We start from the raw sequence: 26,560 nt of genomic DNA, 5'->3' as shown, positions 1-26,560 counted from the left end.
AAAAAAAAAAACATAATTTCTGTAAATGGACAACGTTTTATTAACACAGCTGTTAAAATGCAAAACTTTTCTGAAACGAAAAGTCAAAAACAATGTGTTTTCACATAAAAAGTACTCTAAACGGGTCTAAGGAAAATTATGAATTTCACGGTAATAGTATCTTGGTCAAGGATTTGAGGGCAAAGTGATGATTACAATCTGCAACTGTTACTGTCGCCGGGAATCTTCCTATTGAAAGATATCCATAATCAACATTGATTTTCACAGTGATTTTCACACAGCGGAACCAGCCTTTGTTATTCTCCGGGCATCGGTGTGAACAGTTATCACAAACAGATTTTACATATTTTTTTTTTTATTGGACGAGCTCGTCACATTTAGTCACGTTGCGTTCCTGAGAATTTTCTTTAAAACCCAAGCAGTTCCAGTAAAGCCAAAGACCGGGAGTTAAGAACTGTGAAACATTTGGTTCAATCCAAACGTCCCGCCAGGAACACTTGTCCTCTTACTTACCGGACTGCCTGGAAACGTGAGCGTGCAACATGCAAAAATTTCTAAACTTGTGAGTCACCATGATTTCACTATCGGATGTGTTCTTTGTGGGGATTCCAAATTTACAAAGACGGGAAATTCTGTATTAGCCCCAAGAAAATCCAGCTGAGAGATGAACGACAAGAGCGATCCTGGAATCTTCCTCTGCTGGGGAGAGACGAGGAAAAAAAAAAAAAAAAATCCCCGGAGCAGCATCTCCCAATCTGTTTCTTGTCAACGCACGGCATAAAGCCCACACATGGACACACTTGTGCACCCAAATGTGTTGGAAGCGTCCAGATTCTCGGCTGGAGTGAACGCATGTCGCGAAAAACAAAGAAATATATCTGTTACAACTAAAGGTTATGTATTAAAAGTGACCTCGATAGATCATCATGGTTCAATATGTCGGTCTGCGTTAAAAACGAAGATAAATGCAAAAATATTAAACGCAAAAGAAAAATGAAGGCTTATTCATTTTTTTGTCTCTTTCTTGTACAAATTACTCTGAATTGATTTGGTGAATTTTCAGAGAAATATAGTGAATCGATGTTTGGTATATCAATAGATAATTTCATGTTTCATTATAATTTCCATCCATCTTATAAACCACTTTTTTCCTTCTTCTCAAATTTCAGTTCAATGGGGCCAGTCCATTACAGTGAGAGCATTATAAACTTCAACTGCCAGCAAGCTTCCTTTAGATAGATAGATAAGGAACAATAATTACTTTCATTGAAAAGTGAAAGTCGTTTTTTTGTTTTTCCTCGTACTGTGCAGAGTCATCCACCAGTCCGGATGGGACCATCAAACAGGTTGATTTTGGGAGGCAGGCCATATCTACATAGGCCTAATCTGCACTTTGATTATTTCTTTTATTTACATCTGGCTGGCTAATCCTGTTTTTAATAGTCAATCAAAATGCTATTTCCTTTTCACTCCTTTATAGATCACATTTCTAACCCTAGTTTTTAGTTGTGTTACAGTTCGTTGTCTAAAGCATGTTAATGTTGTTAACATTAAATCAGTGTCAAAGGACACATTATTATTATAATGATAATAGTTATTATTATTATTATTATTATTATTAGTAGTAGTAGTATTAGTAGTAGTAGCAATAGTAGTAGTAGTAGTACTAGTAGTAGTAATAGTAGTAGTAATGCTTCATAACTGAGAATTCCCACACATTGTACTGCAGTTTACTGTTTTCTTGCATCTGCAAATCAACATTTCAGTGTAGTAACAATAAAGATGTATGTAATCTAATATGCATATCAGAAAAACAAATACATTATATATTATACATGCATTGTAGACAATGTGCATCTATTAGGTTTTTCTTTTTTTTGTGTGAATCATAATCTTTTATGAGGTTTTTGTGTTAATTTCATAAATTGTGAGACTCGTTACCGTTAACGCGGCCGACCAATCATCTGCAAGCAGGGGCGGGGCTTAACCCGTCATAGACACGTGTACCGGGAAGTAGGAAGTAAACAGAGAGGAGTCGTGGTCGTAAGAAGTGAGTAGACCTCATCAGTAATGTTTTAAAACTCGGCTTTACCTTCTATTTTAATGACATGCTGCGGCGCCGAATGAATTCCCGTGTTTTGCAGATATCACGAGTGGATTTCGAAAGAATATGACTTTGATACTCAAAGTAAAAGGCGAGACAGAGTTTAAAGTGAGCTGGTTGTGTATGTAATCTGGCTGCGAGAAAAGAGTCGAAAAGAAATGTTTTGGTAGTTTATCAATATGAAAATAGCTTTGATTGTCACCGTATGAAAATGATCCTGCTGTGTCTTTATCTACATGTAGAAACAGTGATTTGTCGATGCATTTTTGCCGGTTTATTTAAAGTCTTTTGCTCATAAATGAATGGTCGCCATGCTGCACGTTAGTCTGGGCATATGTTACTAGATGATTGTGTCTACCCAAACTTCTTCGATGCAAATCCATTTATAAGCGTTAATTCACAATTGTTGCTTTGTCTTTGCAACAGATGATACCAACTGAATTGTAAATTAAGTCCAGATCCTCAACTGACACTTGCTGACATCTAAGTGAAGAGATCCGGGATATTACAGTCCTCTGCAAACAGAGATTCAGAGCTTGTTTGCTCTGGTTTGGCTCTGAAATAAACACAGAGGCTGTGTCTTAGGCTTGTAATGTCAATCCTTGGAGGCAGCTTGTTGAATGAAGAGGAGTGGTCCTGAGTGCATTCACCCCTGTTTTCCAAACATGTCATTCGATCTGTCTTTGCTTTCTCATTGTCTTGTTGTTATGTCGTTTTCTGGTGGCAGAAGCAATCTAGAACTTCACAAATTAGGGAGTGCAATGACTTTGGTCTTATAAAATCATGTAAGCAAGATGCACATGTTTTGTTATACAAACAGTTTTTGTAATTTATTGGGGTGCACAAATAATGTCAATAGTGTCTGTGGCTGTCACTGGTTGATTTGGACTGTATGTGTCTGGTCTTCAGCTCTGGCACGATGCTGGAAGGCTACAGCCCCGTCACCCAGGCGCTGCTCGGGACTCTCTTCACCTGGGGACTGACGGCCGCCGGAGCCGCCCTGGTGTTTGTCTTCTCCAGCCGACAGGTACCCTCCCCTCCACTAAAGTGATCCTGAAATGTTTGACAAAAGCTAATAGAACAGTCTGACAGAGGTTGGGCGTCGAGTTCTTCCAAGTGAGAGTCCTCCATTCAACCCGATTTAACACTCATTTACTGAATGTCACAGAATCTGAGAAGAGGTCACTTTTAATTTAACCTATTTTTTCTTTCTCTCTGCTCTTTTCAGAAACGCATCCTGGATGGCAGCTTGGGCTTTGCAGCTGGGGTGAGTGAGATATCTTTTAGTCCACATGCTCACACTCAGTCTGTAGGTAGGACGAGGCTGCAATGTGATGATTCCTGTTGCTTTATTACATCTAAGGAGGCACTGAAACTGAAAATACACTAAACCATTCCACTCTGATTTTGGCTATTTCATCCTTTTGTTTACCAGCAGGTCAATCAGTTTAGAGCCAAGTGGAGGAAATTAGCGAGTAATCTAAGATGATCAACTTGTGAAAGTAAACTTGGATACTGAAGCGATGTAAATGTAGAAAAGCTGCACAGTTTTTCTACAAATATATTAAATTACGGTCCATATTAGGTTCAAAGCCTCCAAATAAATACAAAAAGGGCATGAATAAACCTCAAGATATAAAAAAAACAACCTAAACTGACATTAACAACCATGATATTTGACTGAGTTTCCTAATAAGGTTTCGTATTTAATAAGTGAAAGATAGTTCAAAACGTTATCAATCAATCCCCCCAAAGAGAAGTTCTACTCGTATAGAAAACTGTAGTTTTGTCTTTTGTTTTGTTAAAGTATACATTTGACAGCATTATAACGTTCAAATTTCAGCTTGTGCTGAAAATCAGGCGGCATAATCTCTCTGAGTTTAGCTTTATTAATGACAGATTTTTATTTTAATTTTTTTGTATAAACTGTGGATTTAATTGGGGTCCCTCCAGGTGATTTTGAGCTGGCTGATAATTACTCGGGATCAGATCAGTGGTTTGATAAGGCTAATGCGAAATGATGAGAGAGAGTGCACGCTTCCTCGAGGGGGATTAAAAAAAAAAAAAAAATGAAAGAAAAAAAAAGTGTGAAAGTTCAAGTTATCACATCTCTCTCCTCCATTATCTGAGTGTGCTCATTTACATCCCGGTTCTTGTTCCTGCTGCTCTCATGAAACGCCATAAAGCATGAGAAGAAATGAGAGGGGTTTCTATTAATTATTTGCGTAACTTTTATCAAATCCAGTGGGTTCTATGTCTACCTGAAATGTATTGTTCATTAACTTTTCCACTCAGAATGAGTTATTGGTTGATGTATAGGCAGAATCTGTCCGATTTTACTTTTATTCTGCTTTGGTGTGAGATCTCAAGGCTTAGATTGGTGACGAAATTTAAGATATTAAAAGTTAATAGTGGAGAACTGTGTAGATCGATCAAAGCAATTCGAAGTGATCTTGCAGAGAGATGGGATCGCTGCTCTGTTTTGCCTCCAATATTGAATCCAACCATATGAGTGAAGTAAACCCACCTGGGTTTGACTGGGACTCGATCGGTTTCTCAAAGCTGCACCTAAATTGATTGCAGCCATCTATATAAATCAGCCGGATATAGTGGGAGGTAATGATAAACGGCATTAAGCGATGAGAGCTGCTAAGTTGTGGATAATGGTCAGCGGGAGCAGAAATAGCTTTTTCTCCTGACTTGAAGCAGAATTTCATGCCCTTTTCATTCCTGCGACTTGCTTTTAGTGCTTTCCCACGTATCCGACGACGTGACAAGCCTTTTGCTTCAGTCACACAGGGATTCATAAAAAGGAACCATGATGGGTTTTCACATTAGTATGTTTGTCTGTGCCCAGAAGCTCCTGGATGGAGTATAATGGTTTCAGTTAGCCATTTTATTGGTGAGAATCTAAGTACAGAGGTGAAGAGTTTACGCACCTTTGATACTATAAGTAAAGTGCTAGAATTCTATTTTCAAAACCTACTTAAAAGCAAAAAAAAAACAGAAGTTATTTCTTGTTTTTGAGAAACCTACTTTTTTAATATATACCCACTAATTTATTGAATCTTTGTATAGTTACTAATTGATGAATTTTAGATTGTAAATTAATGCGCATTGTCAATAAAGATCGTATTATATCTTATATCTTGGAAACTGCCAACCTCAAACATCCAACAGTACTTCGATTTGTGCAGCTCCAAGCAGCTGTGGGAGCTCTTGTAGGACTTTCGAGTCCCCGTCTCCCAATGTCCATACGTGACAAAGTGACCTTGAGCAAGAAGCTGAACCCCCAAATTGCTCCCAGTAGATAGATTGAGAGCGTTGCTGAGTGTGTGTATGAACGGGGGAAGGTCACTGACAATGGAAAGCTCTTTGGGTATGCCTAAACCTCTGTAAAAACACTATATAAGTGAAGTCCATCTATCGTATATCAAAAATAAGAAAGCACAGAGAAAGGTGTCAGAGTAAGAGTCTGTCTTTAGGTATGTCTTCCTTAGAGGAAGTGAGACTGGACAGTTCACACAAACCGAATTGACACAGCTAAGAAGTGGATCAAACTGAAAAACTTTCCATGACCTAAAATAAAGCCTGCATGTACAAATGTATAAAAAATGTCAGGTGTAGATACATAAAAGGAACAAAAAGTAAGAATTTTTAAACTTCTCAGTAAGCAATAACTATAATCTCAATATGTGATTATTTTAGTGAGAAATTTGATAACAGGAGTCACTTAAGATGTAAATTTGTAACTTGAAATAAACTAAGTAAATATCCACTACATGCAGATATTTTAATGATGAAAACATTGAGATCTGTTTTATTTTAGTCTCCCTAAACACCAAACATTCAACAATGCTATATTTAGTATAATATATGTCACTCTTTATTGCAGACTCTTAGGTCCGTATGAAAACACAGAAAAAAACCCAAAACGGACAATAACAATAAAATAGAATATTAAATAATAAAGTATTCTTGGTAGTTTATATTTTTTTCAAAAGGAAAATAATTATGAATTCTTTTCGGCAGCTCCTGCTGTGTATTAAAGAGAATATTAAGGTTCTCTTGAATACACATTCTGTCATTACAAAGCGTAGACATTTTCCTTGGGTTTGAGCCGCTCCAAACCGACCCCTGGAAAGCTCTATCTGGGCTTCATCGTTCGCTGGCGAATGTATTATTTGAGGTGTTAGAAAGGCTAAATTGTCATCCCAGCTAAACAAAAGGCTTAGTGTTTTTTACATCTTAGCTTCCCAGCTTTTCTCCTCACAACTTCACACCTTTTACAGGAAGTCGAAGGCATTGTGCCTAATAGAGCTTTGCTTTTTTGCATTCGAGGCCAAATTACAGTCTGCGTTCGCAACTTCTAGGGAAACATTTCTACAACGAAGCCTTGCTCTCATAGCCCGCCTCTGCCCCCCCGAATCGTTGTGTTGATCCACATTAACACTCTAATTATCTAATCATCCGGAGCCTTGATGAGCTGATCACCTTGTACAGTATATTCATGGCAGCGTTCCTGTTGCTGTGCATGATTATCTTAAATTACAGGAACCGTTTCCTTTTATTCATGGGAGTGTGAAGGTAAAGGTGTCACATCCAAGCTGATTGGAGGCATGGCGAGGTTTTTCCAATAGAGTGGAATTCATATCAGTAAATATTGTTGGACTTTAGGATGTCCTCACTACATTTTATTAACTGCAGCGTTACAAGGAGCTAAACTTCCCTGCAGATGCCGACCTGAGTCGCAATGAGCTCCAGGGCCTCATTTGCATAAAGGCCGTTTTTGCGTCCTCACTTGTGGACAGATCTGCAGCTCTAAACTCATCCTCATTGCTCCTTGGACTATGGGAGTCTTCTCAGCTCAAACTTGCGCCATAGGTGGGACATTTGAACCCTTCATCCTCTGCTGCGATTTTATTTTTCAGGTGACCTCTCTGATTACTGATATTGATGTTAGACTGAACTAATGCTTTCGATCTGACGAGGACTTCACTAATTAAGACCGCTTGCTGGTCATCTGGTAAAATATTGGCTTGAGATGAAAGATCACAGCATTTTATTATGTTAGACACCACAACATTTGGCGAGTTGCTTAATTTTTTGGAATAATGTTGACTAAATTGCAGGGTGATCAAACCTCCTTTCATTGCTGTATTTAGTCGAGAGTGCTGTAGTCATTGAGGTTGCTCTTTTTCCAATATGTTTCCCAACCCTTCTGGGCATTTGGAAAAGGCTACAGACCTCCTCCTTCTCTGATTTGCAAAAACATTACAGTGAACGCAAGCAATGGCATGAATACCCACTCGTGTGTATTTTAATTATAAGCAATGGGCAATTTTCAGGTTTGATGTCGATGGTCGGAAAGCCTTATTATGGATTTCTTTGGTGTGCACACATTTGATTCTGACAACCTCAAAGCAGACAAATCCTTGTGATCTCTGGCTCTCTCCTGAGTGGGCTCATGGACCCCAGGTGGTGGGACACTGTTGCATTTCAAACACGAACCATTAATTGTTCCTGGATCCGACTTGGCAGATTAAATCATTGTTCCAATCCTGACAAAGGTACAAACCTTTACTTGGTGACTCATGAGAGAAAGAAAACAGTGTCTCCTGTCACACACATGCAGGTTTAATAAGGCTCGGGAGGGCGACTGTCACAGCTCTTTACGGAGACAGGGCTGCTGTGATGCGCTCTATTGAAATCCGTTTGCTCAGTTTTTTTTTTTTTTGGGCTTGAACTACCGCGACTCAATAGCTCACTGTGCACTCAGCCCGAAAACTCCAGATACATATTTCCCTACAGGACTGCCTGTCTGACGAGAAGAAATCAAGTGTGTGTGTGTTTTGTGCGTTTGCGAGCTCGGTGGGCGTTTGAAGACCTGCATGTGTCACGCTTATTTTTTCTTTCTCATGCATCTCGTGATTCAGATGCCACCCTGTTCTCGTGCCTCGTATCGCGTGTCCCCTCTCCTCAACTCGCAAGTCCTCACTCCCCGCGCATGCCAATATACATAAACAGATTTAGATACAGATGGAAACGCATAAAATATCGCCTTTGTCACTGCAGAGCGTCGCGTCACGTAGTCTCAGAGCACAGCGTCTGTCGGCGGCGGTCGGTGAATAATCAGAAAAGCGTACTTATTTTTTTTCCCTCATTACTCTGCCAGCCAGCGCCGTTGCAGTAAAGGTGACGCTCATTTAGCACATTTAGGACACGACCACTGGTTCTGAGGGCCACATTTTCGCGCAATTTTTCCAAGTAAAAACCCATCAGTGTTGCTCTTTTGTTTAATGAAACTTCACGTGGCGACATTTTGAAAACGATGTCTGTTTACACATAAACGCCGAGAAATGCTGAAACCAGGGTCGTTGGGATGCCAGGACACGAGTTGGCGCTGTTTGGTGTTTTGTTAATCAAACCACACGTAGAGAACAACATGCTATAAACATTAACAACGGCGAGTACACGGACGAAGGAGTTGGGTTGACATTCCGAGTGACAGTCGACTATAAAACTACCAAATCCCAGGAGAATACCGACTGGGTAGTCACGACACTCTGGAGGCAAACATTGTTCTTATTGGCCATCTCGCAAACGTGCAGAGGAACTACCGTATCTACTGTGTGCAGTCGCAGCGTTTTCGAAAAGTTGCATTTTCATTGGATTCAAGCACCGTTTTCGTGTACACCCGAAACACCCTAAATGCAACGAAAGTTTTTCGTTTTCGCATACTACCACTAGTAAATATAACAGGTTTACCTAATTTCCTAAACGCAGAACTACAAGAATTTTTGTTTGATGTATACTTTTTTTTGTTGCAACTGTTTGTGGGATAAATCCTGAATCCTTCTCTCAAAAGATATTTCTACCAGATAGACACATTGTTAGATCATTTAATGACGTATGGATAATAAAGCGACCGATTCCATGTAAAGACGGAATGCCTGCAAACTGAGCGGAATCATGCATGCTGTAGTTTTCCCATATTAAATGAATAATTGCAAATGACATTGGGTTCGAATGTGGTAAATTGACTTTCCTCCTTGAAGCACCATTTTTAGAACTATCCCGCTCTGCACAGTAGCCGGGCGAGGGCGGCCAGTTTCCGTTGTCTGTTCAGTACTCTTAGTAAGCGTGTCCATATCCTTCTTGAATGGTTCCACATTTCTCAGAAACGTGTATTTGTGGGACGAGCGACAGAACTGCGTGCGATGACTTTCTCATGGAAACATGGATTAAGATTGAGCGACGTTCAATAATACGATAATCACTCTGACACCAGAGGGTTTTTCCTCAAACACTACCACTGGACTTTTGTCAGTGTAGAGTGTGGAGTGGCCTTCCATTAGTATTCACCTAAACCCCAGCGAACAGCTTGGGGCTGTTAGTTCCAAATGTACAAACACGACCATGTTGGCTGACTCGCAACCGGTGCTAATCGCAGAATGAGATGCCTGCCCAGGTTGTGAGCTCCATGAATAGGAGGATCCGGGTTCTGTTGCGGAGCACGTATAGCTGCTTGGACATATAATCAGCTCTCAATTCATCTTCTGTAAATATAAACAGGCTTTCCAATAATATAACATTTTTCCTCAGATGAATTGTTACTACAAAGTAATATTTTTTTTCTCTTTCTTTCGTTGGGTCAAGTTGTAACGCTGTATTATTAGCAGAATTTGGAAAATGGTCCCTCTGACACCTCTTGAGATCTAATTATATGTCGAAAAACAACTTGTTCCTCTACTTTTGACTGTGATCTGCAGTGTCCAAATGCGAAGACTTTTCTGCAATAATGTGATACTGTCTCTTCTGTGAAGTTTAAAAACCACACTTAACCTTTGGAGAAAGAACGCATTGCAGCTGCAATTAAACTTGATTATGCATCAAGTAAAATAGCTAAAGACATTTGGATGTCATAACAATGTCTAAATAGCTGTACTCGACGCAGTCCCTTGTTGTGAGAAGCGATTATAAACAATTCATGATTTTCTTGTCTGTATTAGGAATAGTCAAAGATTTGGTCTGGCGATATACGAGAGCACGATCACAGTGAATTAATCCTATGGTTGCTAATTGCCCCTGCTCACATGACTCACTACACTGTAGATAAGTTGGCCTGACTGCTCATGAAACATGAATGTTTTTGCTTTGCCGCACATTAAGTACTAAAGCATCATGTGACTGCACATGAATATTGCCTCATATGAACAAACACTTCATGAGAAGATGGAAATATTAGCAGTGGTTTGCATCTGAGTGAACCGAAGCCTCTCTTTCCCCAAGATAAGCGTTTCTGAGCGAGGGATCGGCTTCCCATTATTGCAACTACAGTAGAGCAGGAGCGTAGCACATGCTCAATTACTACTTTGTAAAATTACTTACACGTTGTACCTTGTGCTCAAATTGTGTATGTCATCTGGATTAGCTTTCGAGAGCTCGTCCTCATCCAGCGCTGGTGAAGCGTTGGCTGATCAGATTAACTGTAAAATGTTGTCATTTTTACCCATTGACCAGCAGAAGTGGCGACCCGTTGGGTCCAATCCATCATGCAGCACTTTCTTTCTGTGAGTACAAATTAAAACGGTAGAGAACTGCAGAGAAGGCGGGAATTCAATGGAATGGAGAAATGGTAATATACCACGGCTACAAATGGCAAATAAAGCTGCTTCAGGGACGACTGACAAAGAATCAAGAAACGCCGAATGTGAAAAAGTGTTTGTAAGCGGTTGATCTGCCGGACTTGTTTGGCCAGTTGATCAAACCAGTCACACCTGTCGCTTCACTCTGCGCTCCGACATCGACTACCACGTCATCAGGAACCAAATCTGGCAAAGTATCATTCATATGTTTTTGTCAGCTTTTCTCGGTCTCAGTCATATTTATTGTTTTACAATTTTAGTTCCTTTCTGTACTAAACGCCTAGTTTGGTTTTATGTCACAATAAGTAGCACTCAAGCCACAGCAGTCCTCTGCCTTTATTGTGTTCCCCTTAGTGGCAAAAACATCTCAATCTAACTCCTCAAAATCCCCACCGAGCTTTGTCGGCTGCGAGCAAGGCAATTACTGCACAATTCACTTTGGTTTCCTCATAAAAAAAGATGCACTTGGCTTTCAGCTGGATTGTAAGACGCATTGAAAAATTGGCGAGAGAACCTTTTTGCCTCCGACCGTGAGCACTTGCAGTGCGCGGTGTTTTCCGCCAGCCCACCCATTTGGATGCCCCCGGGATTACATTTTTTTTTAATATAACTTTAATTCACATAACGGAGCGAATGGTATTTGTCGCGGCAGTAAACAATATGTCATGCAAGCACTGCACGCTAGCTTTCTCGGGGAGTCTTACATTTCACAGAAATCTGCTTCTGAAAAGCTCCACAGGGACGTTGCACATTCAGTGCCGAGCTCGACGAGTCTCCAGCGAGAGGTCTCGCCGCTCGGCCACGTGCAGATTTCTTGTGTTGCTGCGCTTCTGCGTTATGTTCAATGATTTACTCATGAGTACGGAGACTTCAATGGATGTCAGGCGCCACAGTCAGGAAATCCTCTTCTCGTCTCTACAAGGAACCACTTGACTCTCTGCTGGATGTGGAAATTGTTCAAGTAGTCCTTTTAGTGTCTCACGATTATTACATGTATTGAAATGATCAAATTCACCATCATCAATGTGATGACGCACTAAGGTGGTGGTGAGGCAGTGATTGATTGTAATTTTAGGCAAAAGAATAGCTGGCCAAAAGTGGCTTCATAATACATAATACAGACCCTTCCGTTTAATACATAAACCGAAATCAAGATTCTTTCTTAATATGCAGGTTTGTTAAGCAATCAAAGCCATGAGTGGAGACGGAGGATGTCCAGGCGAAGATTTGTCCTCTATTGGTTTCAAGAGAGTTGAGAGAAATGACAATCTGCAAATGGAAAATGTTCTTTGTCCAACAGGGAAATTGAAAAGGCTCCAACTCCATGGAAACGGGGGGAAATGCAACTTTTGTGAAACAAAGGAATGCAAAAACTAATAACATGAACACAGAACCTTTTCTTAAAGTTGTTAATTTCCAACATCAAAAGAAACAAAACGAATGGTTATTTACTAGCAGTAATAGATAGTATTATTGATGACCACACTTTTTGAAATATGGAAATTGTATATTTCTAATAGCAGGATGATAAAATGGACAGAACTCACGATCTGTATCTCCTTTAAACAGCTTTATCCACACCAGAGGGCGTAGGCAGGGTAAACCCAGAAAACTGCACACATTCAGTTAATTCTTTGAAATCACCATTATTTAACCTCACATAAATGACTCGATGTATAATTTTTGCCAGTAAGGATAGTTTATTTTCCGTTTTGGAATATTCGGTAGCTTATTTTGAAATGTGCTTGTAGAGGTATGCAAACCCTTTGAATGTTCACATCTGAGAGTGATAGGACTTTCTCAGTTAATTAAGTGCCAAGAGAAGTGATTGGGTGGTGTTGTTGCGGGGAAGATTCCGTTGCGTTATCCACAAGAACAGGAAAGAATTGCAGTGCCATGCACGTGGGACGAAACTGATCCCTCTCCACATATTTCATATACCAGTATCCGGCTTTCAAAGGGCACACACTATCTCAGTGGGATATTGACAGCAAGTAAAGAACCTGAGATTGTAGAAACTGAACTGAGGACATATGAGGACCCAGTTCGCCCCAGATCAGTGAGCAGTTCATTTAAGTTCCATCTGATTAATAATGGAAGAAAAGTTAGTTTTCTGAAAAGTTTTTGTTTAGACAAACAGCACAGCGTTAGTTCAGTAAGCAGGAAATAAAGCGGATTATTCCTGCATGATTCAACTCTGTATTTGTGTGTCCTCGCACAGCTGAGCGCAAATCAAACTAATTGAATCATCAGATTTTCTTTCACCGCCAGATCCAGCAGGACCTACAAGACCCATAAAGATCACGTAAACATATTTGATGTCGTCACAATAGCACATTTTTCATCCTCACCGCTTTAAGTCGGCTCTCGTGGACGTTACTTTATCCTTGGAAGGATAGAAAGCTTGAGGCGCTTCGCCTCTCACTGCATACTAGAAAAGCCTGTGGTCTTACAGCTGCTGGAAATATCGGCTGAATGTCACTGATCAAATTAGCATCCAGAGATTGAAATGCTTTACTTTCATTTATATTCCCTCGAGCAAGAGCTGTGATTGTAGCAATATACTTACCCGAGACTGCTCCGTTAAACCTCTTTTCCTCATCTGATGACCTTTTCTCTGTGATCTTGGCTCACCTTTGGAGCCTCTGGATTGAATTTGAGCTCTAGAGGTTACCATCATTGAACCCAAGTAGAAAGGAAAAGACGGCTAACAAGCTGAAGGTGGGCTTCAGGGCTCCACTGTCAAACCAGGTTAACATTTAGTGCATCACTTTTCATTTGGCAGAGTAAAGAAGACACGTGCGGGACGTTGTCGCCACTCTGACAGCACATTATGATGTCGGGTAGACATTGCTACGACTACTAATTGTATAAGATTCAATTTTCAAGAATAGATCTTTGCGCAACAAGTGCTCATAATGCATGGATGTGTGAAGATGTGACAAAACGATGTGCGGTATGTAAACAATACCTCGCTAAGACAGACGGAGACTATACAAAGAGGTGGGGAACGAAAAAGGAAAGGAAATGGAATCCGAGGCAAAAAGCACAGGTATAAATTGTAGAGGATCTCGGGAGAATCCGCTCACAGACCAACAGAAGTATGCTTCAGTGACTCCTTTGAATACAAAGTGGTCTGGCAGAGAAAAGGAAGTGTCTCGGTTTTTCAGCTTTGCCTGTTACATTTATTGGCACATCATCTACGATAACTATAACTAATAAAAGAAAAGAAATGACATGACAGTTTGAACCACAGCAGCTTTTCTTTTCCAGGTGTGTAGACTCAAAAAACATGGAAATTGTGTGATCAGCTGATTAGATAACCGCATCAATTGGGACCATTGAGCAGGTATTCTGGAACAATTCCCTTTTCTCTCTAAAACGCAGAGTCCTGAAGCCTCCGTCAGTGTTTTATGTGACCTTTAAAAAAAATAAAAAATAAATAAATTGTAGACTTTAGTGAGCTTCTTTGTATTACTGTAGAATGGCAATGTCGAGCTGTCTATGGTGAAAGGCAGGGAGTGACTGCCTATATGTTTTTCTCCTCAGTTATAAGTGGGAACAGACATTATTCATCCTAAGCTCAAAAGCCATAAAGGTTACTGCCACCTCCACGGGGTTCTAGTGGCAAACTTTCTCAGTGTGTAATGTTTTCCTCCACAGCTGCTCGTGGTCTCTCAGTTGCAGCTTTGATTTAATTTTGGGGCTCTTTTGGGAGCAGCGATGCATGATCATTTCTGCCTGAATGAGTTGATTAGTAATGTGAAAAATGTATTAAAAGTCTCCCCAAGCTCAGTTGACTCCGACTGCTTTGCTTTTCAGTGACTGCTCTCTCTAATTACCTGTTCATTACTTACTAAGTACGTTGTGCTTCTGTCTGTTTGCTTTGCCGCAAAGCAGATATAATTGTCTCTTATTTTTTCTTCTTCTATCAATTGTCCTGTATTTCTAAGAAGTGTCATTTGCAGTGTGGCGTATATGTACTCGCATCCCAAGATAACTTTTCCATCAAAAATGAGATTGCACTCAATCACAGTGCAGTCTATTAGCAGTAACACCATCCAACAAATTGAAAATTTTCCTTTATATTGTTTGTGAAGAGACATTAAACATCAGAAAGTCCAATGGAGAAAAGGACCACTCATATTTTAACCACGCCTAAACCCTCGAACACATGGCAGGACCAAAGCGTTTTACTAAATGTGCTGCAAATGCAGTTAAATCTGTCCCTCTCAAAGTAAACAAATAATCAGAGCCGGTGATGCGCTTTTTATACATGGTTGTGCAGCCACCGTCAAATCAGTAAGGCAAATATTACACCAACTTGCCGTCAGGTTATTATGATGTTCTGCATTTAAAAGGATTTTCCATTCAGTGAGTTATTTACCACCACATGCAAACGAGCTGCATCAACAGGCAATGAATGGCGTTTAATGGCAGCCCTCACATTGCTTGTGTTGAAAGTGTTTTACTGTTGATAAAACCGAGGATTTCTGTAACGTGATGGTCAGTCAAAACATTGAATCCACTACCCGCTTGCAGAGGAAGAGAATGATTTAAAATGCAACAAGCCACCGCCACTCTCTGACAAGAGTGGTGATGTGATGTCTGGGTCAGAGCACAATCAAAACATCCGACATGGCGGTAAAAGTCTGTGTGTATAACTGTCACAGGTGGTACAGAGAAAGATAAATATGGGAGAGCAAGTTAATCCCGCCTCTGAAAAAGTGTCAAAATATGGCTACCATGCAAATTGATTCACGTTGGGTTGTGTACTTGCACACTGGCACCAATGGGCATATGAACATGATAACCAAAGGAAGTGAAAACGGAACACCTTGTGGCTGCACGTTTCCGCGCCACTTTTTGGTTGTGGTAAAAAGTTCCTCTACACATGTGTGAGTAGATGGACAGTTACAACAATGGTGGCCTCCAGTGTGGCATGAAATGTTGTCATGTAAAGAGGGCCTAAGAAGGAATGGAAGCTCCCTGGTCGTTTAGTTTTTTCTTTCCTCAACATAAGCTGCTGCAGATTAACCTGGAGAAGAAGTGGAACCAGGATACGTTCTGTGTGGAACGCAGCAGAGCCATTGTGATGCTTTGGCTGAGATCCCCCAGGGAAACCTATACATTCGGGAATACTTCTGTAGTTTACTCTTGACACATGCCTACTCAGATGACGTTCCTGCCCATCGACATCCCCTTATGTCTGTGGCCACTATTAGTCAGATAATCAGCAGCACTGTTCAGGTAAAGCACGAGGAACACAATGTGATACTGAATATGCAGAACAGAATATGTGGAATTTGCTTGCTCTGCCTTGCATGCTTCAACATCTCGGTGCTTGATACAGCAGAACACCTTCAGATATGAGTTTATGTCGAAGGTAAGCGCTGGTTCCTTTCCATTTTACAGAGATGTTAAGTTCTTATATGACTAATATGATTTAATTGTAATTTATTGTATTTTTTTTTTCTTAATTGTTTGTCACTGATGAGCTACTTTCTACTTTAGGCTCATTTTACACAACATTTGACAACATTCCCATCCTGTTTTCACATATTTTAGATCTCTAAGCACCACCGCATCTAAATACATCCTGTAATCGCTCCATGTAACCTTGATTGGCACCCCGGCAATAACAACTCAGAGAGACGTGAGGAAGTGGGGGGGGGGGAGCAAGGTTGAATATCTCACAAATAATCCTGCGATAAGTGGACTGAATCGATGCTCAGCTTGCGAGATGAGCACAACAGGATGTACACTTATGTACGTCTGTAGACCTGTCAAAAGCTGTGCATCACATTATAAAAAGGCTTTGCATATACTATATATAGTCAAAGATTTGATCATACACATCTGAATGGAGTCCCTGTTTGAATGACGACGAAACTTTTGTGCGGATCAATACGGAGCTGATTGCGGGTCGAAAGCAGTTGACTAGAATTGATCGTACATATGTGGATGTTCGTAGACAGCCTTGAAACAATGCCTCGCTTCAGCCAGAAGATGGAGAGATCAAAAGCAATCGTCTATATACCTGCATGGTTTTATGTCATGCAGCTTTAAAAGGATGAAGAGAAAAGAAGCAAAGATGTTCTACAACGTCTTGGTCCAAGTCACTGTTAGCCATTGAGAAGGTTACATGTAATTGGACTATGGTGGTGATATTTCAGTTGAACCAATTCTCCTTTATCAGTCTTAAGTCTTCAGTTGGTGCCAATATGTGGGTTATGCTGACTGAAGAGTATAGCAGAGGAATCCTGTAATTCCTCTTCTGAGATCACAAAGAAAGAGACGGGCGTTAAAGGTCAGTCCTTCAAGATCATCTCCAAGATGTATGGTACGAATGATAATTCGTCCGAGTTCAGGATTGTCTTTTTTTTATTTTCAAGCAGGGAGAATGCCTTTGAACAATCACATTAGTCACATCAGTCTTCTGTTCAGACAATGAAAATGAAGCTATCCAAAACCAATTCTATGTCAGGTGCAATGAAATCTCGAAGCAGTCAAGCTTTGTTGGCGCCTAAGGTACTTAACTTTGTCAGAAAGCTCAGGCTTAATGAGGCGTCGGGGATCTGTACGTCGCCTAATGATCTAAAACAACCACCAATGACAAAGGATGTTTCTTTTTGCGCCGTAGGATGTTCATTTTTAAGGCATGGTCTCATTTCAGAATATTCGAGTGATGCACTTGGGGATTAAGTCATTCAGGCGAGGTAGTCCTTTAATGAATGGCGAAGAGGTTAGAAAAAACCTTTTCCAAAGATCAAGACCTCTCCGATGATTGTATGAAGCAAGTGTGAAAGCTTCCACGGTGAATTGGTTGACCTTTGGTTCCGCTTGAAATACCTGAACTGGTTAGTGGATTGCTGTCCTCCCCAGTTCACTAAAGATGTTCCTTCTCTCTCGACGACTGTTCCAACATCCTCCTTCTCTATCAGTGTTCTCATCGATTGCCGCAAAACCTATAAGATTGAGCACCAACTTTCCCAGTCATATTCAAGCACCAGCCCTTCAGCTTTAGCCACCTCGTCCATTCAGAGATTTCCTAGTAATGTCTCACGTTCTGATTGCCTTATCAATGACTTCCCTGCCACTCGATAGAAAATTATTGGAAAACTTATTGAATGCATGCCGTTTTGCCTTGTAATTGCTAAAAAAAAAATTTAATAGCCACATGTACATATATTGATTAGGTGGAAGCACACATGTAATGAGCAGATTTGATTCTCCTTTAAAAAAATAAAAAAAAAAGTTGCATAAACTGGTTATTTCCCACCACTGCTTTATTCACCCATGTTATTTGTTTTTCAGATACTCACTCCACACTCCAGCTTCCACCCCGAAGTTGGCTGACAAGCTAATTGTCATTCATATTGCATAGCTGGTCATAAAAAAAAAAAATTAAAAAAAAGATAGCTGTTGGACCCCTGCGCAGAATTAAGAAAACGAAGGCTATTGATATTAATGTTTACATTAAATGCCAATTGAATAGCCGAGCGACAAAGATGAATTGAGAGATTATGCCAAATGGAGGGTGAGATAGAGATTGGGGAACTCGATGACGAGGATCGATTAGGGTTGAAGGATGGAGAGGAAGTGCGACAAAGTGGATGGGGTTGAGCGTTATTAGCGCGTGGATAGACCGGCACACGATAGATGTTAGTGGGGACATGAAGGAATAGCATGGCTTGATTGAATGCGGAAACTCGAGGGAGACAGATTCTGCTTGGCGACGAGAGAACACGGACCGTTAGGACAGGAGGATTAAATTGGAAAACCTAGACGCAGCGAGCAGAGACTCTAAGCAAACGCCCTCAAGGGTCAATTTAGTATAATCTCTTTCTTAAAAGCTGCTGGGTTATAGACGGTAAAACTGTACGGATAGTGGGCAGAAATGCGTCACGTGCCAAGCACTTTAAAGTGCCAGTTCGTTTTATGAAGTCCTCTGTGGAGGGGCGGCGTTCAAGTTGTTTTATACCCAGCTTTATCATATCAATCACGCCATCTCTATTTGCCACAGGCTGTGATTAGATGAGCCGCTAACAACCGCTGGCGAATAAGAAAACGCAGCCGTTCAGAAATTGCTCAAGCATTCAAGAGGCTGCAAATTGCCGGTAGCTTTCGTTTTATTTCTGCTTTGCACAGCAGAGGGACGGACCATCCTCAAGCTCTCCTTTAAACTCTTCTCGCGGGTCTCTTTCGCTTCATTCTCTGTCAGAGCTTCTGTATTTGAGGAGGATTAATTGACTTCAACCCAATAGTCTTGGCCACGTTCCCATGCTGCTTTGCCTAAAGCAGCATAGGAAATAAGTTTAGTGATTTTATTTTTACGTTTTTTTTAAAAAGATGCAACGTCTTCTGGGTGTTTGGTACTGAAATCAACTTGGCCTTTTCGAAAAGTTTCCTGACATTTTATACTTTAAGTAACAAACTGAGTTGAATCGAAGGCTAATGAACACATTTTGCAGTAATGACGGCAGCCTTTGATTCGACATGGTGCCAGTAAATAACGGAACTAACATTTAGACGTAAAGTTACTAGCCTGAAGCAGGCAAGTCCTTGCCTTCCTTCCAGTGATAGTCATCCGACTTCGCCGTCTGTCCATACGAATACGAACCATTATTAATCTTTAGAACGTATTGTTCTCTTCGCGCATGCGTGTGTACTTTCATTTAAGAAGCGACCAAAAGTGCCAACTCGTGGACTGGCATTGTAACTATATCGTTTTCAAAACTTTGCAGCGCAAACGCAAAACCTTTCTGGAACAAAAGCACAAAATTTATGCATTTTCACTTGAAACGGGGCCTGAAATAACCATTTTCCTTAAAACGAGGGGCGTCATTACTAAGTCACTTCCTCTGAAAAACAGTAACCATTGAAGCTTTTCTCCCTCTACTTGATTTTGATTATAATTCAAAGCCTAAAATACCTTATTTCCTTCCCTTCGTTCACATGAGCAACACTGTTGTGGAGTTGGATCCGCAAGTTGCTGCTTTGCGTGCGGCCATAAAGAAATCTCTCGTCCCAGTTTAAACCATTTATGGGCAGTACTTTTACAACTTCAAATTCTCAACGCTGAAAATAACTCTCATTCGTCTCCGTCACAACCAGTATAGCCCGATAAGTCGGACAGGACAGACCCAACAGTATTTCCAAATGCAGCCTTGCAATGCATAATGTGCGAGTGCAACGCCAGCTCTGGCTGTTTGCAATGGATTTTATTAAGGTTGCTTGACTTGCACGAAACATTGTTTGGTGAATAAGACTACATGCGGTTTCATAACCTGTATGTGACTTATGGGTATACTAAAATGGATTTTCAGTCTTCATATAGAAGTCCCGACTCAGCAGGGTGACCACTGATTGCTGACCTAATTATTCTGCTCCAATGTGATTGCTCTAAATGTTGGGGAGAGCATTGATTTACTCAGGGATTCACTGTGTGAAGTCTGCAGTCCCGTTTACCCTGTAACTACTTATTAATAACACGTGAAAAAACATTGTTATTGCCACGTGACGCTGTAGATCAAATACAAGGTAGAGATTTGGAAATGTTCCGATTTGTTTATGTTTTCAAACATCGTGATAACATGAAGAAACCATCTGTAAGACTTTCCCCAAGCTGGAACAAGTGAGATTTACTCTAATGGACTCCTTGTTTAAAAAAACCTCAGTCATAAACTAAAGCTGGTTGATTTATAGTGATGTCTCTGGGCAAATATTGTCTGCTACGATTAAAAAAAAAAAAAAAAAAAAAAAAAAAAAGAAGAAGCTCCCACTACTGGATAAGATCTGTGAAATCTGTCTTCTTCGTGAATGGAACAAAGCGTCATTGTTTACATTCACCGACTGTGTGTCAGAATTATTGCAGCAGTGAATCGGATGGAGTGAGATTGAAATCGTTCCTCTATTTGGTATACATGCTTTTGTCTGGACCGCCTGTTTTGCAATGTTGTGATTCATTTTCAACATATTTACTGTGGCGCCGTTATCAATTTGACTTGTTTTCTGTGAATCCTCTTGGTGCTTTCGTGCTCACTGAGTTTGGTTGGAGAGATGCTTCAGATTAGGAAAATATTTCAAAATCCTACAGGGAAGCACTTTGTTGATAAACCTTGTTTTTATTGGTAACCAAGACGAGACTGTTTACCATGATTCTGTCACTGGGAAGGATGATGTAAGAAAATCATCATGCAGAAAAGTAACACACACACACACACACACACACACACACACACACACACACACACACACACACACACACACACACACACACACACACACACACACACACACACACACACACACACACACACACACACACACATATAAGGTCAGCTTACATGTCTGACACCATCTGCCTTTATCAAAGAAGATTATGTACTTTAACTGTTTTGCGTTAGTGTTGCAATAAAACATTTGACATTTCTTGTAGAGATGCAGTAACTTCTGCCCAGCCTTATTTACATAATAAGAATTGTCTATTTAAAGGGAAAAAAAATCACACTTTGTGCAAGAACCCAATATCATGATTAAGCATTTTTACCAACCCAATGCTGGTGTTTACATGTTATACATACGTATAAACATGCTGAATCAGTGAAGAATTTTAGAAGTACATTAACCAACAAACCATCTATTTGATTAGTCAAAGGGATATTAAAGTTGGCACATGATCTGGGAAACAAGACTGTTTGAATAGAATTCTGTAGAAGTTGGTGGTCAAACTGGCCTGCCTGTGCCTGTGTGCATATTCAGTTTAATTAAAGCTCAAACAGTGAATGGGAATAGACTTTTGTTGTGAAATAGCTAAAGGAAGGTAGCTTTTAGTGTCTGGCGTCCGTTGTTGACAGCGTTTCAACATTAAACATCCTTATTTTAGACTTAGTGAGAGAAATTTGAATGCAAATCAGACGAGCAGGCATACAAAGGAAAGCACTGTAAACATTATCATTAAGGTATTAACCGGTAGAGAGATCAAAATACAAGCGGGGTTGTTTTTATGCTGACATGTCATGGTCAAATCTTTGACATTTATTGTAGAAAAATCACACTTTTATCTGTAATTCTTCTTAACACAACTCTCTCTTGGACGGCAGCCAATAAGGTCTATTCTCCATAAAGGGTTTAAGTGAAATGAGAGTTCCTATTTGCCGTTTTGGACCTCTGGTGACGCAGATTGCTCCAAGCTGATGGGAACGTTCTGCTTGATGTTAAGTGGTGTCATGTTATCTTCGCAAATCCAACTATTGGAGTTCAAATATTTAAAAATATGCACACCCTTGTCACTTTTGAGCAGCCAACAGGTGAAACTCGTCATTACTTTTTGAACCGCACATACATCAATATGTCGTACATCATTCCTGATGACAGCATACAGAACATATTTTGCATTATGCAATTGTCTCTGAGTAGTTGTACAACCAGAATCAGATAATGGGCAGTGTTTTTCTTTTTTTTCTTCTTTTTTTTTTTTATAAAATGCTTAGTGATGGGAAAATAAATTATATAGAACACTCTAAACTAATTAAACATTTTTAATGAGTACTGTTTTGCAATGATTTAAGTATTATTTTTTCCCCCCATGTCTCAGTCAAAGGAAATCTGTTTTTTGGTTGTTTTTTTTGAGAGCACCAATTAGTTATACGGAAGCACAAATAATTATCTCCAATCACCATAATTACTGTCATCGTCTATGTGGAGCTTCATTTCATTTCCATTAGCCTCTTCTGGTAATCATAAGTACTTGAGTACGGATTGGAATTACTTTAAAGCCTAAAATCTATTGATTTGTTAACCAATTAACATCTACATCACATTGGGGGAAAAAATAGTCGTTCCTTTCCTGTGAGTGTTTAATTGCTCCTTTCATGTCCCTTTATGGTAAAAGACACACAACTCATTCAAATTTATTTCCTCTTTAGCCCTTTTTAAGGCCGGACTACTTAACTATCTCCCGTCCAAATAGTATCCCACTGGTTCTGAGTTATGTGTATTATTGTGTAATTTAGGTGACTGCTTTGTTAATTTTCTCCATTTGTTGTTCCTAGATCCTCTTTTATTTTTATTTCGTTTACATTAGGGTTCATACATGGGGGATGATTTCATATAGGCTTCCCTCCAGTCCTGCACAGTGAGGTTTTATTCTCAGTAGTTCAGTTTAATATTCTTATTTTGTGCAAACAAACAAACAAGCAAAACAAACCCAAACAAAAAAAACTGATATGTTCAGTTTTCAGGTCTTCTTACTTCTTCATTGTGGTCTTTTGCAAGACAAGTCAAGTTAATAAAATCTTTAAAATATACTTCTCATAAAAGGTACCACTTCTGCACAGAGAGTAAACCAATCCATGGAAACAAGCCCATCATCACTCATTTGCACAAATTTCCAACCGTTGCCTAAACTGATCACACCAAAGTCATTGTGTTAACGAACAAACAGGAACTTGTAGCCATCAAATGTGTTTCTGTTTTGCCGACTGAGGTCATCCTCGGTAATCTGCACGCGTGGATTTCTGGGATTTCAGAGACGGCGTTGCGGCAGCTCCGACGAAACTATCAATATTTGGCTGATTCAGCCAGACTTTCTCAAAGAAAGAGTCTTCAAGCCACAGGAATAGTCTTAAATGTTCCGGTGCAAATCGAGATCCTGCGAGATGGAGTGTACAAACGGGATCTTGCTTCGGGAGTTTCCGTGGCCGCTAAAATGTCAACAAAATGGGTGTGTGCCACGACATTTAAATGCAGGAAATACGTGTTTGTGAGATTGTAATGAGTAATGAATATTGACAAGATATTAGAGATGTACATCAACAACTGAAACTGGGTTCTAAATGGTTTCATTTTTCAGTTTCGCTTTAATATTGTTTTGAATCCAAGTTTCTTCTTCAACTTATATCTCTTATCCCTTTATAGCTAAGATATTACGTTTGGGATTGTGTTGTTGAAAAAGAATATGGTATTATTCTGGAATTTGTCCATCACTGATCAGATTGGAATAAATTCCTTTCTTATTCAAAACCAAATGAACTGCAATCAAATTTGCCATTGCAACACAAAGCAGACACAGCTCGACTGTTTCAAGGTCTCTGTGAATGCTTCAGCTCGCTGAAGCATAACTTAACAAACTTTCGTTACCTTTGATCCGTAGTACTGTCTGGAGGCTCGTAGTTTCGCAACTCACTCAGCAGCTGATAATGTGTCAGAGAATGGGGTTTCTGTTGCTCCCCTCTCAGAGCAAACAGAAACTCGCCTACAACTGATGCAACCAGACTCTGTTTTAGGAGGAATCACGCTTTCAGGGCGAATCACCTCAGAGGAATTTGAGTACGTTGGACATGCAAGATCCAAACATTGTCGTACGCATGTAAACATGACACCCTTCAAAACGTGACAGTTATGAAACGCCAAAAGTTTGTTGAATAGAAAAACAATTTTACGTAAGATTAGAACGATTGCTTTATACCAATCCAGTTTTAGATTTTGTATCTTGTGGATTAATCCAGCTCTACATAATGCTGCTCATTCATGAAGGGTCACTGGTAAGTAGGTGTGAATAGGTACAAAACCTCTCCTGTTCGAAGTTATAAGCGCTGCGACAGAAGAACCAGCAATGTGGAAACGAAGGCAACAAACTTAACAATGCATGACAATATAAGAAGCGGGATGCGCTGGATTCCCTGCATCAAGGAGATGAACTTTGAAATACTCTGCAGTCGCAGGATCAAACAATTAAATTTCATTTATATCGCATTTTTCACTGGGATTAGTACAGTTTAAAGTGCATCAAAAAACTATTTACGCAGTGATACCAAGAAAATGGTACTAGTTAAGATTTGGATGAAAAAACATTTGAAAGGTATAATTCACAGTTCATATTATATTCTAGACATATGTGGAATTCCAAAGAACAATACAGAATAGAATAATATAAAGACCAAAACAAGGTGAACGGGATTAAACCAAACATATTAAGACACAATATACACTACAGTTTCCAGATGAGGTAGGAGTAAAAAAAGGCAATAAAATAGCTCATAGAACAGCGATAGCTGAGGAAAAAAACCCCACATCAATAAATCATGTGGTACAATAATGAGTATAGATGATAATGAAGCAATATGAAGGCAGATTTAAAGCCGCATTTAGCAAATGGAATTGTGGTCAGGATTAATGTGTCAGCAGTGCTGAGGATTTCATCAGGGAAGCATTTCATTGTCTCTGGCGTCGTTTATCTGGACAACAAATTCAAACGTATGTCAGTAGTCATAAAGTTATACCTTCAGCATGAGGAAGGACGAAGAACAGGATGTTTTTAGGACGGGTCACTTTGGGAGGTTAGAGGACATTCCACTGAGTATATTCCAATGATGTTTTCTCATGACTACATAGTAAATGTAGTGCTCGACTCAGTGCCGTTGAACCTGACTGACACAAATCTTTGGGAATCACACAGACTCACAACAGGCATTACGAGAACGGCTATACATATATCTAATATTTCTATTTACAACCATTGTAACGACAGCCATTTTAGCTTGATGTGACGTTTTATGCACCACTCGGCTCTTGATGCCGACTGTGGATTACTCAGATACTCTCATCGATTTGCCTCTTGGCAAGAACACAGCACAGCACAGATTAGCGTCTCTAAAATGTCACACATCATTAAAAAAAATGTAACTAAATTGAATGCTTCAGTTTAAAATTTATTTTTATTTTTATTGGTGTTAAGACATTTTTAGTTCAATCGAGGTGTCGAGTGCCCCAAGCTTCAAACAAGACCTTCAGTTTGTCGACATTATGACTTTGTATTTCTGGCTTCATCGGAATCATTTCCTGGCCAATTATTTCAACACGTGTGCTCGATGTGAGCTCGATAATAGATTTGAAACGTTTTGAAACTCCTGGGAAAGATCGACGCACCGACGCACACACGGGCAACACACAAGCTTTGAAGTTTGGCAGCCGTCAGAGCAACTTGTCAAGCTGCCAAGTGCACTCGGTGATTTTTGCTAATTAACACGTAGATGGCTCCATGACTTGACTGAACACGAGAACGCAATGTACCGCAGATTGCAGAGGTGCCACCGTGATTGGCAGATGATGGAGAGGAAACGTGACAGGGAAACGGCACGGAAGATAGATATTCTTTTTTTCTCTGACGTGTGATGAGAAAGAGAAAATGAACAAGTTGACAAAGTACAAATGCATTATGTAACGGCAATAATTACTGTTGTTGGAGCAAGTTACTGTTTCACTCGCTTGTGTCATTATGCTTTGAATCCTCCGATGTGCTTTGAAGACTCTCTCTACTTGAGTTAAAGGGGTCATATTGTACAGCTTTTCAACAATTTCACGTGGGTCAAATCCAGCTTTTCCTTGATTGTCAGCCGTTTGAATTTTGGCTCATATGAGCTGCATTCAGAATCTGCTGTGTCTGTGTGAGCTGGACTGGCTCTGCCCACACATGCCCATCTTGGGAAGAGGAGGAAGTTCTTGCTCTTGAGTTGCCATGAGCCAGAGCAGAGCTGTCCAACTATTTCACAACTGAGCATCCATGAAATTCTGTTTTCAATCTACTCTCTACTTTTCTCCCGCAGATTATAATCTCCCATCTCAATCACTAAAAAAACCTTTGGATACTTGTTGATAATGATTTGTTTTTGGCCATCGTATCCATGAATTTGATTAGTTTCAATTGGATAGTGTGATCCAAATATCCAACCTTACGAGTGATTCTTATGGTTCTATTCTCTTAATTGATTGGTGCATACAATGAACTTTTAGATTCTTTATAAAA

At 40.0% G+C, this 26,560-nt stretch overlaps 1 protein-coding gene across 2 annotated transcripts in view; it reads left to right on the top strand.

Moving 5' to 3' along the window:
- The first annotated feature begins 2,003 nt into the window (after positions 1-2,003).
- slc39a11 (solute carrier family 39, member 11) overlaps positions 2,004-26,560 on the top strand; it is a 116,000-nt gene continuing 91,443 nt past the window's right edge. The window contains exons 1-3 of one of the 2 annotated variants that reach the window (XM_080462486.1): positions 2,004-2,050; positions 3,014-3,131; positions 3,333-3,371. In XM_080462486.1, the coding sequence (XP_080318612.1) occupies positions 3,024-3,131; positions 3,333-3,371 (147 nt within the window). In that variant the 5' untranslated portion in view covers positions 2,004-2,050; positions 3,014-3,023. The remainder of the gene's footprint in view (positions 2,051-3,013; positions 3,132-3,332; positions 3,372-26,560) is intronic. The other variant, XM_080462485.1, reaches the window with a different exon arrangement.

The sequence above is a fragment of the Lipophrys pholis genome, assembly GCF_963383615.2.
Source record: "Lipophrys pholis genome assembly, chromosome: 1".
NCBI lineage: Eukaryota > Metazoa > Chordata > Actinopteri > Blenniiformes > Blenniidae > Lipophrys > Lipophrys pholis.
Note: the sequence above shows the minus strand (reverse complement) of the source record. Positions and strands in the feature narration are given on the sequence as shown.